Source organism: Heptranchias perlo, chromosome 23 (genome assembly GCF_035084215.1).
Source record: "Heptranchias perlo isolate sHepPer1 chromosome 23, sHepPer1.hap1, whole genome shotgun sequence".
Lineage (NCBI taxonomy): Eukaryota > Metazoa > Chordata > Chondrichthyes > Hexanchiformes > Hexanchidae > Heptranchias > Heptranchias perlo.
Window position 1 is genome coordinate 40,612,206 of NC_090347.1, and position 20,517 is coordinate 40,632,722.

Here is a 20,517-nt window from a genome sequence, read left to right on the forward strand (position 1 = left end):
AACACCAACAGGGGCAGGAATCAAACACCAACAGGGAGAGGAATCAAAGACCAACTGGGAGAGGAATCAAACGCAACAGGGACAGGAATCAAACACCAACAGGGAGAGGAATCAAACACCAACAGAGAGAGGAATCAAACACCAACAGAGAGAGGAATCAAACACCAACAGGTACAGGAATCAAACACCAACAGAGAGGAATCAAACACCAACAGGGGCAGGAATCAAACACCAACAGGAACAGGAATCAAACACCAACAGGGAGAGGAATCAAACACCAACGGGGAGAGGAATCAAACACCAACAGGAACAGGAATCAAACACCAACAGGTACAGGAATCAAACACCAACAGGGAGAGGAATGAAACACCAACAGGGGCAGGAATCAAACACCAACAGGAACAGGAATCAAACACCAACAGGGAGAGGAATCAAACACCAACTGGGAGAGGAATCAAACACCAACAGGGGCAGGAATCAAACACCAACAGGGGCAGGAATCAAACACCAACTGGGACAGGAATCAAACACCAACTGGGACAGGAATCAAACACCAACTGGGAGAGGAATCAAACACCAACTGGGAGAGGAATCAAACACCAACTGGGACAGGAATCAAACACCAACAGGGAGAGGAATCAAACACCAACTGGGACAGGAATCAAACACCAACTGGGACAGGAATCAAACACCAACAGGGGCAGGAATCAAACACCAACTGGGACAGGAATCAAACACCAACAGGGAGAGGAATGAAACACCAACTGGGACAGGAATCAAACACCAACAGGGACAGGAATCAAACACCAATAGGGACAGGAATCAAACACCAACAGGGAGAGGAATCAAAGACCAACTGGGAGAGGAATCAAACACCAACAGGGAGAGGAATCAAAGACCAACTGGGAGAGGAATCAAACACCAACAGGGACAGGAATCAAACACCAACAGGGAGAGGAATCAAACACCAACTGGGAGAGGAATCAAACACCAACAGGGAGAGGAATCAAACACCAACAGGGGCAGGAATCAAACACCAACAGGGGCAGGAATCAAACACCAACAGGGGCAGGAATCAAACACCAACTGGGACAGGAATCAAACACCAACTGGGACAGGAATCAAACACCAACTGGGAGAGGAATCAAACACCAACTGGGAGAGGAATCAAACACCAACTGGGAGAGGAATCAAACACCAACTGGGACAGGAATCAAACACCAACTGGGACAGGAATCAAACACAAACTGGGAGAGGAATCAAACACCAACTGGGAGAGGAATCAAACACCAACTGGGAGAGGAATCAAACACCAACTGGGAGAGGAATCAAACACCAACTGGGACAGGAATCAAACACCAACAGGGAGAGGAATCAAACACCAACTGGGAGAGGAATCAAACACCAACAGGGGCAGGAATCAAACACCAACTGGGACAGGAATCAAACACCAACTGGGACTGGAATCAAACACCAACAGGGACAGGAATCAAACACCAACAGGGGCAGGAATCAAACACCAACAGGGATAGGAATCCAACACCAACAGGGAGAGGAATCAAACACCAACTGGGACAGGAATCAAACACCAACTGGGATAGGAATCAAACACCAACAGGGGCAGGAATCATACACCAACAGGGAGAGGAATCAAACACCAACTGGGTCAGGAATCAAACACCAACTGGGAGAGGAATCAAACACCAACTGGGAGAGGAATCAAACACCAACAGAGAGAGGAATCAAACACCAACAGGGACAGGAATCAAACACCAACTGGGACAGGAATCAAACACCAACAGGGAGAGGAATCAAACACCAACTGGGACAGGAATCAAACACCAACTGGGACAGGAATCAAACACCAACAGGGAGAGGAATCAAACACCAACTTGGACAGCAATCAAACACCAACTGGAACAGGAATCAAACACCAACAGGGAGAGGAATCAAACACCAACTGGGACAGGAATCAAACACCAACAGGGAGAGGAATCAAACACCAACAGGGACAGGAATCAAACACCAACAGGGACAGGAATCAAACACCAACAGGGAGAGGAATCAAACACCAACTGGGAGAGGAATCAAACACCAACTGGGAGAGGAATCAAACACCAACAGGGAGACGAATCAAACACCAACAGGGAGAGGAATCAAACACCAACTGGGAGAGGAATCAAACACCAACAGGGAGAGGAATCAAACACCAACTGGGACTGGAATCAAACACCAACAGGGAGAGGAATCAAACACCAACAGGGGCAGGAATCAAACACCAACAGGGAGAGGAATCAAACACCAACTGGGAGAGGAATCAAACACCAACTGGGAGAGGAATCAAACACCAACAGGGACAGGAATAAAACACCAACAGGGAGACGAATCAAACACCAACAGGGAGAGGAATCAAACACCAACAGGGGCAGGAATCAAACACCAACTGGGACTGGAATCAAACACCAACAGGGAGAGGAATCAAACACCAACAGGGGCAGGAATCAAACACCAACTGGGAGAGGAATCAAACACCAACTGGGAGTGGAATCAAACACCAACAGGGGCAGGAATCAAACACCAACAGGGAGAGGAATCAAACACCAACAGGGAGACGAATCAAACACCAACAGGGAGACGAATCAAACACCAACAGGGAGAGAAATCAAACACCAACAGGGAGAGGAATCAAACACCAACAGGGAGAGGAATCAAACACCAACAGGGAGTGGAATCAAACACCAACAGGGGCAGGAATCAAACACCAACTGGGAGAGGAATCAAACACCAACTGGGACAGGAATCAAACACCAACAGGGAGTGGAATCAAACACCAACAGGGGCAGGAATCAAACACCAACTGGGAGAGGAATCAAACACCAACTGGGACAGGAATCAAACACCAACAGGGAGAGGAATCAAACACCAACAGGGAGAGGAATCAAACACCAACTGGGAGAGGAATCAAACACCAACTGGGACAGGAATCAAACACCAACTGGGAGAGGAATCAAACACCAACTGGGACAGGAATCAAACACCAACAGGGAGAGGAATCAAACACCAACAGGGAGAGGAATCAAACACCAACAGGGGCAGGAATCAAACACCAACTGGGAGAGGAATCAAACACCAACTGGGACAGGAATCAAACACCAACAGGGAGAGGAATCAAACACCAACTGGGAGAGGAATGAAACACCAACTGGGACAGGAATCAAACACCAACAGGGAGAGGAATGAAACACCAACTGGGACAGGAATCAAACACCAACAGGGAGAGGAATCAAACACCAACAGGGAGAGGAATCAAACACCAACAGGGAGAGGAATCAAACACCAACTGGGAGAGGAATGAAACACCAACTGGGACAGGAATCAAACACCAACAGGGAGAGTTATGAAACACCAACTGGGACAGGAATCAAACACCAACAGGGAGAGGAATCAAACACCAACTGGGAGAGGAATCAAATACCAACAGGGAGAGGAATCAAACACCAACTGGGAGAGGAATCAAACAACAACAGGGGCAGGAATCAAACACCAACTGGGACTGGAATCAAACACCAACAGGGAGAGGAATCAAACACCAACTGGGAGAGGAATCAAACACCAACAGGGAGAGGAATCAAACACCAACAGGGAGACGAATGAAACACCAACTGGGGCAGGAATCAAACACCAACTGGGAGAGGAATCAAACACCAACAGGGAGAGGAATCAAACACCAACAGGGAGAGGAATGAAACACCAACAGGGGCAGGAATCAAACACCAACTGGGACAGGAATCAAACACCAACTGGGAGAGAAATCAAACACCAACAGGGAGACGAATCAAACACCAACAGGGAGACGAATCAAACACCAACAGGGAGAGAAATCAAACACCAACTGGGAGAGAAATCAAACACCAACAGGGAGACGAATCAAACACCAACAGGGAGAGGAATCAAACACCAACAGGGAGTGGAATCAAACACCAACAGGGGCAGGAATCAAACACCAACTGGGAGAGGAATCAAACACCAACTGGGACAGGAATCAAACACCAACAGGGAGTGGAATCAAACACCAACAGGGGCAGGAATCAAACACCAACAGGGAGTGGAATCAAACACCAACAGGGGCAGGAATCAAACACCAACTGGGAGAGGAATCAAACACCAACTGGGACAGGAATCAAACACCAACTGGGAGAGGAATCAAACACCAACTGGGACAGGAATCAAACACCAACAGGGAGAGGAATCAAACACCAACAGGGAGAGGAATCAAACACCAACAGGGGCAGGAATCAAACACCAACTGGGAGAGGAATCAAACACCAACTGGGACAGGAATCAAACACCAACAGGGAGAGGAATCAAACACCAACTGGGAGAGGAATGAAACACCAACTGGGACAGGAATCAAACACCAACAGGGAGAGGAATGAAACACCAACTGGGAGAGGAATCAAACACCAACTGGGAGAGGAATGAAACACCAACGGGGACAGGAATCAAACACCAACAGAGAGAGGAATCAAACACCAACAGGGAGAGGAATCAAACACCAACAGGGAGAGAAATCAAACACCAACAGGGAGAGGAATCAAACACCAACAGGGAGAGGAATCAAACACCAACTGGGAGAGGAATGAAACACCAACGGGGACAGGAATCAAAAACCAACAGGGAGAGGAATGAAACACCAACTGGGACAGGAATCAAACACCAACAGGGAGAGGAATCAAACACCAACAGGGAGAGGAATCAAACACCAACAGGGAGAGGAATCAAACACCAACAGGGAGAGGAATCAAACACCAACTGGGACAGGAATCAAACACCAACAGGGAGAGGAATGAAACACCAACTGGGACAGGAATCAAACACCAACTGGGACAGGAATGAAACACCAACTGGGACAGGAATCAAACACCAACAGGGACAGGAATCAAACACCAACAGGGGCAGGTATCAAACACCGACTGGGACAGGAATCAAACACCAACTGGGACAGGAATCAAACACCAACTGGGACAGGAATCAAACACCAACTGGGACAGGAATCAAACACCAACTGGGACAGGAATCAAACACCAACAGGGACAGGAATCAAACACCAACAGGGGCAGGAATCAAACACCAAGAGGGGCAGGAATCAAACACCAACAGGGAGAGGAATCAAACACCAACAGGGGCAGGAATCAAACACCAAGAGGGGCAGGAATCAAACACCAACAGGGAGAGGAATCAAACACCAACTGGGACAGGAATCAAACACCAACAGGGAGAGGAATCAAACACCAACAGGGAGAGGAATCAAACACCAACTGGGACAGGAATCAAACACCAACAGGGAGAGGAATCAAAAACCAACAGGGACAGGAATCAAACACCAACAGGGAGAGGAATCAAACACCAACAGGGGCAGGAATCAATCACCAACAGGGGCAGGAATCAAACACCAACAGGGGCAGGAATCAAACACCAACAGGGGCAGGAATCAAACACCAACAGGGGCAGGAATCAAACACCAACAGGGAGAGGAATCAAACACCAACAGGGGCAGGAATCAAACAGCAACAGGGGCAGGAATCAAACAGCAACAGGGGCAGGAATCAAACACCAACAGGGGCAGGAATCAAACACCAACAGGGAGAGGAATCAAAGACCAACTGGGAGAGGAATCAAACGCAACAGGGACAGGAATCAAACACCAACAGGGAGAGGAATCAAACACCAACAGAGAGAGGAATCAAACACCAACAGAGAGAGGAATCAAACACCAACAGGTACAGGAATCAAACACCAACAGAGAGGAATCAAACACCAACAGGGGCAGGAATCAAACACCAACAGGAACAGGAATCAAACACCAACAGGGAGAGGAATCAAACACCAACGGGGAGAGGAATCAAACACCAACAGGAACAGGAATCAAACACCAACAGGTACAGGAATCAAACACCAACAGGGAGAGGAATGAAACACCAACAGGGGCAGGAATCAAACACCAACAGGAACAGGAATCAAACACCAACAGGGAGAGGAATCAAACACCAACTGGGAGAGGAATCAAACACCAACAGGGGCAGGAATCAAACACCAACAGGGGCAGGAATCAAACACCAACTGGGACAGGAATCAAACACCAACTGGGACAGGAATCAAACACCAACTGGGAGAGGAATCAAACACCAACTGGGAGAGGAATCAAACACCAACTGGGACAGGAATCAAACACCAACAGGGAGAGGAATCAAACACCAACTGGGACAGGAATCAAACACCAACTGGGACAGGAATCAAACACCAACAGGGGCAGGAATCAAACACCAACTGGGACAGGAATCAAACACCAACAGGGAGAGGAATGAAACACCAACTGGGACAGGAATCAAACACCAACAGGGACAGGAATCAAACACCAATAGGGACAGGAATCAAACACCAACAGGGAGAGGAATCAAAGACCAACTGGGAGAGGAATCAAACACCAACAGGGAGAGGAATCAAAGACCAACTGGGAGAGGAATCAAACACCAACAGGGACAGGAATCAAACACCAACAGGGAGAGGAATCAAACACCAACTGGGAGAGGAATCAAACACCAACAGGGAGAGGAATCAAACACCAACAGGGGCAGGAATCAAACACCAACAGGGGCAGGAATCAAACACCAACAGGGGCAGGAATCAAACACCAACTGGGACAGGAATCAAACACCAACTGGGAGAGGAATCAAACACCAACTGGGAGAGGAATCAAACACCAACTGGGACAGGAATCAAACACCAACTGGGACAGGAATCAAACACAAACTGGGAGAGGAATCAAACACCAACTGGGAGAGGAATCAAACACCAACTGGGAGAGGAATCAAACACCAACTGGGAGAGGAATCAAACACCAACTGGGACAGGAATCAAACACCAACAGGGAGAGGAATCAAACACCAACTGGGAGAGGAATCAAACACCAACAGGGGCAGGAATCAAACACCAACTGGGACAGGAATCAAACACCAACTGGGACTGGAATCAAACACCAACAGGGACAGGAATCAAACACCAACAGGGGCAGGAATCAAACACCAACAGGGATAGGAATCCAACACCAACAGGGAGAGGAATCAAACACCAACTGGGACAGGAATCAAACACCAACTGGGATAGGAATCAAACACCAACAGGGGCAGGAATCATACACCAACAGGGAGAGGAATCAAACACCAACTGGGTCAGGAATCAAACACCAACTGGGAGAGGAATCAAACACCAACTGGGAGAGGAATCAAACACCAACAGAGAGAGGAATCAAACACCAACAGGGACAGGAATCAAACACCAACTGGGACAGGAATCAAACACCAACAGGGAGAGGAATCAAACACCAACTGGGACAGGAATCAAACACCAACAGGGAGAGGAATCAAACACCAACTTGGACAGCAATCAAACACCAACTGGAACAGGAATCAAACACCAACAGGGAGAGGAATCAAACACCAACTGGGACAGGAATCAAACACCAACAGGGAGAGGAATCAAACACCAACAGGGACAGGAATCAAACACCAACAGGGACAGGAATCAAACACCAACAGGGAGAGGAATCAAACACCAACTGGGAGAGGAATCAAACACCAACTGGGAGAGGAATCAAACACCAACAGGGAGACGAATCAAACACCAACAGGGAGAGGAATCAAACACCAACTGGGAGAGGAATCAAACACCAACAGGGAGAGGAATCAAACACCAACTGGGACTGGAATCAAACACCAACAGGGAGAGGAATCAAACACCAACAGGGGCAGGAATCAAACACCAACAGGGAGAGGAATCAAACACCAACTGGGAGAGGAATCAAACACCAACTGGGAGAGGAATCAAACACCAACAGGGACAGGAATAAAACACCAACAGGGAGACGAATCAAACACCAACAGGGAGAGGAATCAAACACCAACAGGGGCAGGAATCAAACACCAACTGGGACTGGAATCAAACACCAACAGGGAGAGGAATCAAACACCAACAGGGGCAGGAATCAAACACCAACTGGGAGAGGAATCAAACACCAACTGGGAGTGGAATCAAACACCAACAGGGGCAGGAATCAAACACCAACAGGGAGAGGAATCAAACACCAACAGGGAGACGAATCAAACACCAACAGGGAGACGAATCAAACACCAACAGGGAGAGAAATCAAACACCAACAGGGAGAGGAATCAAACACCAACAGGGAGAGGAATCAAACACCAACAGGGAGTGGAATCAAACACCAACAGGGGCAGGAATCAAACACCAACTGGGAGAGGAATCAAACACCAACTGGGACAGGAATCAAACACCAACAGGGAGTGGAATCAAACACCAACAGGGGCAGGAATCAAACACCAACAGGGAGTGGAATCAAACACCAACAGGGGCAGGAATCAAACACCAACTGGGAGAGGAATCAAACACCAACTGGGACAGGAATCAAACACCAACAGGGAGAGGAATCAAACACCAACAGGGAGAGGAATCAAACACCAACAGGGAGAGGAATCAAACACCAACTGGGAGAGGAATCAAACACCAACTGGGACAGGAATCAAACACCAACTGGGAGAGGAATCAAACACCAACTGGGACAGGAATCAAACACCAACAGGGAGAGGAATCAAACACCAACAGGGAGAGGAATCAAACACCAACAGGGGCAGGAATCAAACACCAACTGGGAGAGGAATCAAACACCAACTGGGACAGGAATCAAACACCAACAGGGAGAGGAATCAAACACCAACTGGGAGAGGAATGAAACACCAACTGGGACAGGAATCAAACACCAACAGGGAGAGGAATGAAACACCAACTGGGACAGGAATCAAACACCAACAGGGAGAGGAATCAAACACCAACAGGGAGAGGAATCAAACACCAACAGGGAGAGGAATCAAACACCAACTGGGAGAGGAATGAAACACCAACTGGGACAGGAATCAAACACCAACAGGGAGAGTTATGAAACACCAACTGGGACAGGAATCAAACACCAACAGGGAGAGGAATCAAACACCAACTGGGAGAGGAATCAAATACCAACAGGGAGAGGAATCAAACACCAACTGGGAGAGGAATCAAACAACAACAGGGGCAGGAATCAAACACCAACTGGGACTGGAATCAAACACCAACAGGGAGAGGAATCAAACACCAACTGGGAGAGGAATCAAACACCAACAGGGAGAGGAATCAAACACCAACAGGGAGACGAATGAAACACCAACTGGGGCAGGAATCAAACACCAACTGGGAGAGGAATCAAACACCAACAGGGAGAGGAATCAAACACCAACAGGGAGAGGAATGAAACACCAACAGGGGCAGGAATCAAACACCAACTGGGACAGGAATCAAACACCAACTGGGAGAGAAATCAAACACCAACTGGGAGAGGAATCAAACACCAACAGGGAGACGAATCAAACACCAACAGGGAGACGAATCAAACACCAACAGGGAGAGAAATCAAACACCAACTGGGAGAGAAATCAAACACCAACTGGGAGAGAAATCAAACACCAACAGGGAGACGAATCAAACACCAACAGGGAGAGGAATCAAACACCAACAGGGAGTGGAATCAAACACCAACAGGGGCAGGAATCAAACACCAACTGGGAGAGGAATCAAACACCAACTGGGACAGGAATCAAACACCAACAGGGAGTGGAATCAAACACCAACAGGGGCAGGAATCAAACACCAACAGGGAGTGGAATCAAACACCAACAGGGGCAGGAATCAAACACCAACTGGGAGAGGAATCAAACACCAACTGGGACAGGAATCAAACACCAACTGGGAGAGGAATCAAACACCAACTGGGACAGGAATCAAACACCAACAGGGAGAGGAATCAAACACCAACAGGGAGAGGAATCAAACACCAACAGGGGCAGGAATCAAACACCAACTGGGAGAGGAATCAAACACCAACTGGGACAGGAATCAAACACCAACAGGGAGAGGAATCAAACACCAACTGGGAGAGGAATGAAACACCAACTGGGACAGGAATCAAACACCAACAGGGAGAGGAATGAAACACCAACTGGGAGAGGAATCAAACACCAACTGGGAGAGGAATGAAACACCAACGGGGACAGGAATCAAACACCAACAGAGAGAGGAATCAAACACCAACAGGGAGAGGAATCAAACACCAACAGGGAGAGAAATCAAACACCAACAGGGAGAGGAATCAAACACCAACAGGGAGAGGAATCAAACACCAACTGGGAGAGGAATGAAACACCAACGGGGACAGGAATCAAAAACCAACAGGGAGAGGAATGAAACACCAACTGGGACAGGAATCAAACACCAACAGGGAGAGGAATCAAACACCAACAGGGAGAGGAATCAAACACCAACAGGGAGAGGAATCAAACACCAACTGGGACAGGAATCAAACACCAACAGGGAGAGGAATGAAACACCAACTGGGACAGGAATCAAACACCAACTGGGACAGGAATGAAACACCAACTGGGACAGGAATCAAACACCAACAGGGAGAGGAATGAAACACCAACAGGGAGAGGAATCAAACACCAACAGGGAGAGGAATCAAACACCAACTGGGACAGGAATCAAACACCAGCAGGGAGAGGAATCAAACACCAACAGGGAGAGGAATCAAACACCAACAGGGAGAGGAATCAAACACCAACTGGGACAGGAATCAAACACCAAATGGGAGAGGAATCAAACACCAACAGAGAGAGGAATCAAACACCAACAGGGAGAGCAATCAAACACCAACAGAGAGAGGAATCAAACACCAACAGGGAGAGGAATCAAACACCAACAGAGAGAGGAATCAAACACCAATAGGGACAGTAATCAAACACCAACAGGGAGAGCAATCAAACACCAACAGAGAGAGGAATCAAACACCAACAGGGAGAGGAATCAAACACCAATAGGGACAGGAATCAAACACCAACAGAGAGAGGAATCAAACACCAACAGGGAGAGGAATCAAACACCAACAGGGACAGGAATCAAACACCAACAGGGAGAGGAATCAAACACCAACTGGGACAGGAATCAAACACCAACAGGGAGAGGAATCAAACACCAACAGGGACAGGAATCAAACACCAACAGAGAGAGGAATCAAACACCAACAGGGAGAGGAATCAAACACCAACAGGGGCAGGAATCAAACACCAACAGAGAGAGGAATCAAACACCAACAGAGAGAGGAATCAAACACCAACAGGTACAGGAATTAAACACCAACAGAGAGAGGAATCAAACAACAACAGGGACAGGAATCAAACACCAACAGAGAGAGGAATCAAACACCAACAGAGAGAGGAATCAAACAACAACAGGGACAGGAATCAAACACCAACAGGGAGAGGAATCAAACACCAACAGGGAGAGGAATCAAACACCAACAGAGAGAGGAATCAAACACCAACAGGGAGAGGAATCAAACACCAACAGAGAGAGGAATCAAACACCAACAGAGAGAGGAATCAAACACCAACAGGGAGAGGAATCAAACACCAACAGAGAGAGGAATCAAACACCAATACGGACAGGAATCAAACACCAACAGAGAGAGGAATCAAACACCAACAGGGAGAGGAATCAAACACCAACAGGGACAGGAATCAAACACCAACAGGGAGAGGAATCAAACACCAACAGGGACAGGAATCAAACACCAACAGAGAGAGGAATCAAACACCAACAGGGAGAGGAATCAAACACCAACAGGGGCAGGAATCAAACACCAACAGAGAGAGGAATCAAACACCAACAGAGAGAGGAATCAAACACCAACAGGTACAGGAATTAAACACCAACAGAGAGAGGAATCAAACAACAACAGGGACAGGAATCAAACACCAACAGAGAGAGGAATCAAACACCAACAGGGAGAGGAATCAAACACCAACAGGGACAGGAATCAAACACCAACAGGGACAGGAATCAAACACCAACAGGGACAGGAATCAAACACCAACAGAGAGAGGAATCAAACACCAACAGAGAGAGGAATCAAACACCAACAGGGAGAGGAATCAAACACCAACAGAGAGAGGAATCAAACACCAACAGGTACAGGAATTAAACACCAACAGAGGCAGGAATCAAACAACAACAGGGACAGGAATCAAACAACAACAGGGACAGGAATGAAACACCAACGGGGACAGGAATCAAACACCAACAGGGAGAGGAATGAAACACCAACTGGGACAGGAATCAAACACCAACAGGGAGAGGAATCAAACACCAACAGGGAGAGGAATCAAACACCAACAGGGAGAGGAATCAAACACCAACAGGGAGAGGAATGAAACACCAACTGGGAGAGGAATGAAACACCAACTGGGACAGGAATCAAACACCAACTGGGACAGGAATGAAACACCAACTGGGACAGGAATCAAACACCAACAGGGAGAGGAATGAAACACCAACAGGGAGAGGAATCAAACACCAACAGGGAGAGGAATGAAACACCAACTGGGACAGGAATCAAACACCAGCAGGGAGAGGAATCAAACACCAACAGGGAGAGGAATCAAACACCAACAGGGAGAGGAATCAAACACCAACTGGGACAGGAATCAAACACCAAATGGGAGAGGAATCAAACACCAACAGGGAGAGGAATCAAACACCAACAGGGAGAGGAATCAAACACCAACAGGGAGAGCAATCAAACACCAACAGAGAGAGGAATCAAACACCAACAGGGAGAGGAATCAAACACCAACAGAGAGAGGAATCAAACACCAACAGGGACAGGAATCAAACACCAACAGAGAGAGGAATCAAACACCAACAGGGAGAGGAATCAAACACCAACAGGGACAGGAATCAAACACCAACAGGGAGAGGAATCAAACACCAACTGGGACAGGAATCAAACACCAACAGGGAGAGGAATCAAACACCAACAGGGACAGGAATCAAACACCAACAGAGAGAGGAATCAAACACCAACAGGGAGAGGAATCAAACACCAACAGGGGCAGGAATCAAACACCAACAGAGAGAGGAATCAAACACCAACAGAGAGAGGAATCAAACACCAACAGGTACAGGAATTAAACACCAACAGAGAGAGGAATCAAACAACAACAGGGACAGGAATCAAACACCAACAGAGAGAGGAATCAAACACCAACAGAGAGAGGAATCAAACAACAACAGGGACAGGAATCAAACACCAACAGGGAGAGGAATCAAACACCAACAGGGAGAGGAATCAAACACCAACAGAGAGAGGAATCAAACACCAACAGGGAGAGGAATCAAACACCAACAGAGAGAGGAATCAAACACCAACAGAGAGAGGAATCAAACACCAACAGGGAGAGGAATCAAACACCAACAGAGAGAGGAATCAAACACCAATACGGACAGGAATCAAACACCAACAGAGAGAGGAATCAAACACCAACAGGGAGAGGAATCAAACACCAACAGGGACAGGAATCAAACACCAACAGGGAGAGGAATCAAACACCAACAGGGACAGGAATCAAACACCAACTGGGAGACGAATCAAACACCAACAGGGAGAGGAATCAAACACCAACAGGGGCAGGAATCAAACACCAACAGAGAGAGGAATCAAACACCAACAGAGAGAGGAATCAAACACCAACAGGTACAGGAATTAAACACCAACAGAGAGAGGAATCAAACAACAACAGGGACAGGAATCAAACACCAACAGAGAGAGGAATCAAACACCAACAGGGAGAGGAATCAAACACCAACAGGGACAGGAATCAAACACCAACAGAGAGAGGAATCAAACACCAACAGAGAGAGGAATCAAACACCAACAGGGAGAGGAATCAAACACCAACAGAGAGAGGAATCAAACACCAACAGGTACAGGAATTAAACACCAACAGAGGCAGGAATCAAACAACAACAGGGACAGGAATCAAACAACAACAGGGACAGGAATCAAACACCAACAGGGAGAGGAATCAAACACCAACAGGGAGAGGAATCAAACACCAACAGGGAGAGGAATCAAACACCAACAGGGAGAGGAATCAAACACCAACAGGGAGAGGAATCAAACACCAACAGGGAGAGGAATCAAACACGAACAGGGGCAGGAATCAAACACCAACAGACAGAGGAATCAAACACCAACAGAGAGAGGAATCAAACACCAACAGGGAGAGGAATCAAACACCAACAGAGAGAGGAATCAAACACCAACAGGGACAGGAATCAAACACCAACACAGAGAGGAATCAAACACCAACAGGGAGAGGAATCAAACACCAACAGGGACAGGAATCAAACACCAACAGGGACAGGAATCAAACACCAACAGGGAGAGGAATCAAACACCAACTGGGACAGGAATCAAACACCAACAGGGAGAGGAATCAAACACCAACAGGGACAGGAATCAAACACCAACAGAGAGAGGAATCAAACACCAACAGGGAGAGGAATCAAACACCAACAGGGGCAGGAATCAAACACCAACAGAGAGAGGAATCAAACACCAACAGAGAGAGGAATCAAACACCAACAGGTACAGGAATTAAACACCAACAGAGAGAGGAATCAAACAACAACAGGGACAGGAATCAAACACCAACAGAGAGAGGAATCAAACACCAACAGAGAGAGGAATCAAACAACAACAGGGACAGGAATCAAACACCAACAGGGAGAGGAATCAAACACCAACAGGGAGAGGAATCAAACAACAACAGGGACAGGAATCAAACACCAACAGGGAGAGGAATCAAACACCAACAGGGAGAGGAATCAAACACCAACAGGGAGAGGAATCAAACACGAACAGGGGCAGGAATCAAACACCAACAGACAGAGGAATCAAACACCAACAGAGAGAGGAATCAAACACCAACAGGGAGAGGAATCAAACACCAACAGAGAGAGGAATCAAACACCAACAGGGACAGGAATCAAACACCAACACAGAGAGGAATCAAACACCAACAGGGAGAGGAATCAAACACCAACAGGGACAGGAATCAAACACCAACAGGGACAGGAATCAAACACCAACAGGGAGAGGAATCAAACACCAACTGGGACAGGAATCAAACACCAACAGGGAGAGGAATCAAACACCAACAGGGACAGGAATCAAACACCAACAGAGAGAGGAATCAAACACCAACAGGGAGAGGAATCAAACACCAACAGGGGCAGGAATCAAACACCAACAGAGAGAGGAATCAAACACCAACAGAGAGAGGAATCAAACACCAACAGGTACAGGAATTAAACACCAACAGAGAGAGGAATCAAACAACAACAGGGACAGGAATCAAACACCAACAGAGAGAGGAATCAAACACCAACAGAGAGAGGAATCAAACAACAACAGGGACAGGAATCAAACACCAACAGGGAGAGGAATCAAACACCAACAGGGAGAGGAATCAAACACCAACAGAGAGAGGAATCAAACACCAACAGGGAGAGGAATCAAACACCAACAGAGAGAGGAATCAAACACCAACAGAGAGAGGAATCAAACACCAACAGGGAGAGGAATCAAACACCAACAGAGAGAGGAATCAAACACCAATACGGACAGGAATCAAACACCAACAGAGAGAGGAATGAAACACCAACTGGGACAGGAATCAAACACCAACTGGGACAGGAATCAAACACCAACTGGGACAGGAATGAAACACCAACTGGGACAGGAATCAAACACCAACAGGGAGAGGAATGAAACACCAACAGGGAGAGGAATCAAACACCAACAGGGGCAGGAATCAAACACCAACAGAGAGAGGAATCAAACACCAACAGGGCCAGGAATCAAACACCAACAGAGAGAGGAATCAAACACCAAGAGGGGCAGGAATCAAACACCAACAGAGAGAGGAATCAAACACCAACAGGGGCAGGAATCAAACACCAACAGGGAGAGGAATCAAACACCAACAGGGAGAGGAATCAAACACCAACAGAGAGAGGAATCAAACACCAACAGGGGCAGGAATCAAACACCAACAGAGAGAGGAATCAAACACCAACAGGGAGAGGAATCAAACACCAACAGAGAGAGGAATCAAACACCAATAGGGGCAGGAATCAAACACCAACAGAGAGAGGAATCAAACACCAACAGGGGCAGGAATCAAACACCAACAGAGAGAGGAATCAAACACCAACAGAGAGAGGAATCAAACACCAACAGGGGCAGGAATCAAACACCAACAGAGAGAGGAATCAAACACCAACAGGGACAGGAATCAAACACCAACAGAGAGAGGAATCAAACACCAACAGGGAGAGGAATCAAACACCAACAGAGAGAGGAATCAAACACCAACAGGGGCAGGAATCAAACACCAACAGAGAGAGGAATCAAACACCAACAGGGACAGGAATCAAACACCAACAGGGAGAGGAATCAAACACCAACAGGGAGAGGAATCAAACACAGATGTTGTGATGTGTGAGTTCAGTAGAATCAGATAACTCCGAGAAGTGACGCAGTGCCCAGCACCTTTATTGGTTCGGTGAGCCAGGGTACGGTGACCTCTGGCCCTTACCTCCAACAGAAGGATGGCAACTGCTCCAAGCACACTGATAATCTCACCCACCAATCGGACGTGGTCTTCACGGGTCAGGTAGCTTTCCTGCCGAAATGGTCAAAAGTGGTAAAGGTGGTTTTCCCAGCAAGGAATTTCTTTACTTAAAACTATTTTTATTGAGATAACATTCACAGATTCAAGAGCTGAGTCAAGAGGTACACGCAGAAATGAAAATGACCATGTACACCAATCACTTGCATCGTATAGGGGGATGGGGTCAACCCCTAATTTTTTCCCCCTCTGCTGCTCAAGGCACAGACTCTCGATGGAGTACGATTCCAAAAATATTGGCAAACCTCTAGAATCTCCCTCAATTGGAAGCCTAGACAGTCTGTCAGCCAATTGTCCCGACCATTTCAACCATCACAATCCTGTTCTCACTTAATGTCCACACATGTGGATACGGTCACTGGATAGCAATCATGTGTGAGGACACCAGTTATCAATCCTCTCACAAACCTGGGGGGGGCGGGGGGGATGGGGGGAGGTCGGGGGGAGGCCTGTTATGTCCTTACTGTTGTGGCAGTTCAGACCAACTAATTTAGCACAGATGGAGAGGGGGTGGTTATAAGTACCCAAATCTTTGTGGTCTGTGTGGCTCAGTTGAACATGTCGGCTGTGCTTTTACTGACTATTTCAGAATCAACCTCCACAGGGACCCAGTTACAACATCTAAGAAAGAAAGAACTTGCATTTATATCGCACCTTTCACAACCTCAGGACATCCAATGAAGTACTTTTTGAAGTGGAATTTGCCCACAGCAAGGTCCCACAATCAGCAAAGTGATAATGACCAGATCATCCGTTTTAGTGATGTTGTTTGAGGGATAATGTTGGCCAGGACATCAGGGAGGACTCCGCTACTCTTCAAAATATTGCTGTGGGACAGGACTTCGGTTTAACATCTCATCCGAGAGATGGCACTTCCGACAGTGCAGCACTCTCTCAGTACTGCATTGGGTGTATCAGCTTGGATCACAGGCTCAAGTCTCTGGAGTAGGACTTAAACCCACAACCTTCAGACTCTGAGGTGAGAGTACTACCCACTGAGCCACAGCCGACACTACCTGGGACAAAGGGCTTTTCAACATAAAGACAAGTCAACCACGATTCAAAGGAAGCAGTTTAACAAACATTCAACAAAGCTTTTCTGGATTTTGTTTCTCCAGCAACATCTCATTGACCTCTGGTACCAAGAGACTCAATTACATCAATCTACTTTTATAGTTCAACTGTTCCCCATTGTGTACTCTCTATATATCCCACAGTTCCCCAGTGTGTACTCTCTATATATCCCACTGTTCCCCAGTCTGTACTCTCCATATATCCCACTGTTCCCCAGTCTGTACTCTCCATATATCCCACTGATCCCCAGTCTGTACCCTCTATATATCCCACTGTTCCCCAGTCTGTACTCTCTATATATCCCACTGTTCCCCAGTCTGTACTCTCCATATATCCCACTGTTCCCCAGTCTGTACTCTCGAAATATCCCACTGTTCCCCAGTCTGTACTCTCGATATATCCCACCGTTCCCCAGTTATCAGTGTCGCCCCTTTTGTTTTCAGAGAGTTACCCCGAACACTCTTTCCCAGTACGGCCTCCTAAGTTCACAGGTTTTACAAGGCCCTTCTATTCAGTCAATTCCAACACAAAATTGAGCCACTTAAAGCAAGTGGCCGTTGATTGCGAATAATCAGAGAATATTGCAGCACTGCGAGAAAGCTGATTGGTTGAAGTGAGGGGGACTGTACTAACCTGCAGCGTTTTCTGAACGTATAACATGGAGTCTCTCTCACTGGTGGCATTGTCAGGCCTCGGTTTAAGCGGGCGATAGGCACAGCAGAATGTGAAGATGGTGATGTAGATAAGGTACAGGAAAGCCAGGATCCGGAAATAATAGATCCCATAGTTATTCCACTTCAAACGGACGAGCTCCTTCACGGGGGAAAGGCGAAGGATCTTCAGCGCCTGTGCAGTGAGACAAGAGAGTAGAAAGACTCGGTGATTATTTGCTTTCCTTTTCTCTCTCCCTTCTCCCTGAACAGCTCTCCTTCCCAGAACTCTTCCATTTACCTCGTTTGTTTTACTGGAGACCACCAGCTCCAGCACGGAGTGGTCATCGCCCCATGAGTCGATCTCGGAGAGGTTGTAGTAAGTGCTGGAGACGGGACCGTAGGGCCGCTGCACATCATGTTCCTTCCTCTTCAACAGGTGCTGGAACATCTAACGCAGAGCAAGAGAGTCAAAGCTCAACCGAAAGAGAATCACTTCGATGGAAATCAAAATGGGGAGAGACGTAAAACGACTCGCTCTCGCCCGTTTTACACTGTCGCACAAACGTAGGAACGTATGAAATTGACGGGCAGGGATAGACCAGCCGGTCCATCAAACCTGCCCCACACCATGATGGCCAGAACGTCACACCTTCCCATTCCCCCATCTCCCACCCCCGCAGCCATAATCTCCTGGGAGAGGCAAAAAACCCAGAGATCTACCCCAATGACACTTTAATAGACTAAAGATCCCATTGTGAAAGGCCGACTAGATTCCTCAGGATCTTCCACAGAGAGGCTGAGGGTACGGTAGCATAGTGGTTATGTTACTAGGCTAGTAATCCAGAGGCCTGGACTAAAATCCAGAGTCATGAGTTCAAATCCCGCCACGGCAGCTGGCGAATTTAAATTCAATTAATTAAATAAAAATCTGGAATTAAAAATACTAGTATCAGTAATGATGGCCATGAAAACTACCGGATTGTCGTAAAAACCCATCTGGTTCACTAATGTCCTTTAGGGAAGGAAGCCTGCCGCCCTTACCCGGTCTGGCCGATATGTGACTCCAGACCCACAGCAATGTGGTTGATTCTTAATTGCCCTCTGAAATGGCCCAGCAAGCCACTCAGTTGTAAAATCTCGCTCAAGAAGGCAGCTCACCACCACCTTCTCAAGGGCAATTAGGGATGGGCAATAAATGCCGGCCTTGCCAGCGACGCCCACATCCCGTGAACGAATAAAAAAAAAAAATCCGTCTTGGGCGGTAGTGCAAAACAGGCGATAACAAATCAGCCCCCCGTTTACACCCCCCCCCCGATAGTCTTTTCTGGTGAGGTTAACTGCCTTGTAGTGGGATTTGAACTCACAACGCTTGGATTACTAGTCTAGGCCCGCCAGATTACTAGTCTAACAACAGAACCACTACACTACTGTACCCCTCTAATTTAATGATGTGGAGATGCCGGTGATGGACTGGGGTGGACAAATGTAAGGAATCTTACAACACCAGGTTATAGTCCAACAGTTGGACCATAACATGATGAGGGAGAGAGGAATAGAAGGATATATTGATAGGGTGAGATGAAGTAGGGTGGGTGGAGGCTCGTGTGGAGCATAGACCGGTTGGGCCGAATGGCCTGTTTCTGGGCTGTAAATTCTAAGTAATTCTTCATCCAGGGCATTGACACCAATCGTAGCCCTCCAACAAGAATCAACTAACTCGGCACAGACCGAGGATCAAACCCTGGGCCTTCCTGAAATAAAAACAGAAAATGCTGGAAATACTAGGCTTTCGGAGGCTTTCTCCTTCGTCAGGTGAGGTCAGGCAGCATCTGTAGAGAGAAAAACAGAGTTAACGTTTCAGGTCGATGACCTTTCATCAGGACTGATTGGTTTGGTTCAGTTCTCCGCCGAGCAGTGCTCTTGACAGCTGAGACATCCGGGCAGCTGTGTGTTTGATTCTTCTGTGTATTTTCACTCAGCAAGATGACGGATAATAGTGACGAGGGAATGACAATCTGTTACACTTGGTGGCAGATTGAAGACCTAGAAAGAAGGAATTTGCATTCATTCGCAACTCAAAAGGGCTTTGCAATCAA

The 20,517-nt window shown here is 47.3% G+C and overlaps 1 protein-coding gene across 1 annotated transcript in view; it reads right to left on the bottom strand.

Moving 5' to 3' along the window:
* LOC137341415 (transient receptor potential cation channel subfamily V member 6-like) overlaps nt 1–20,517 on the bottom strand; it is a 79,203-nt gene that overhangs the window by 37,519 nt on the left and 21,167 nt on the right. Inside the window, exons 7-9 of the mRNA XM_068004527.1 lie at nt 18,720–18,869; nt 18,402–18,614; nt 16,602–16,688 (exon numbers count right to left, since the gene is read on the bottom strand). Coding sequence (XP_067860628.1) covers nt 16,602–16,688; nt 18,402–18,614; nt 18,720–18,869 — 450 coding nt within the window. The remainder of the gene's footprint in view (nt 1–16,601; nt 16,689–18,401; nt 18,615–18,719; nt 18,870–20,517) is intronic.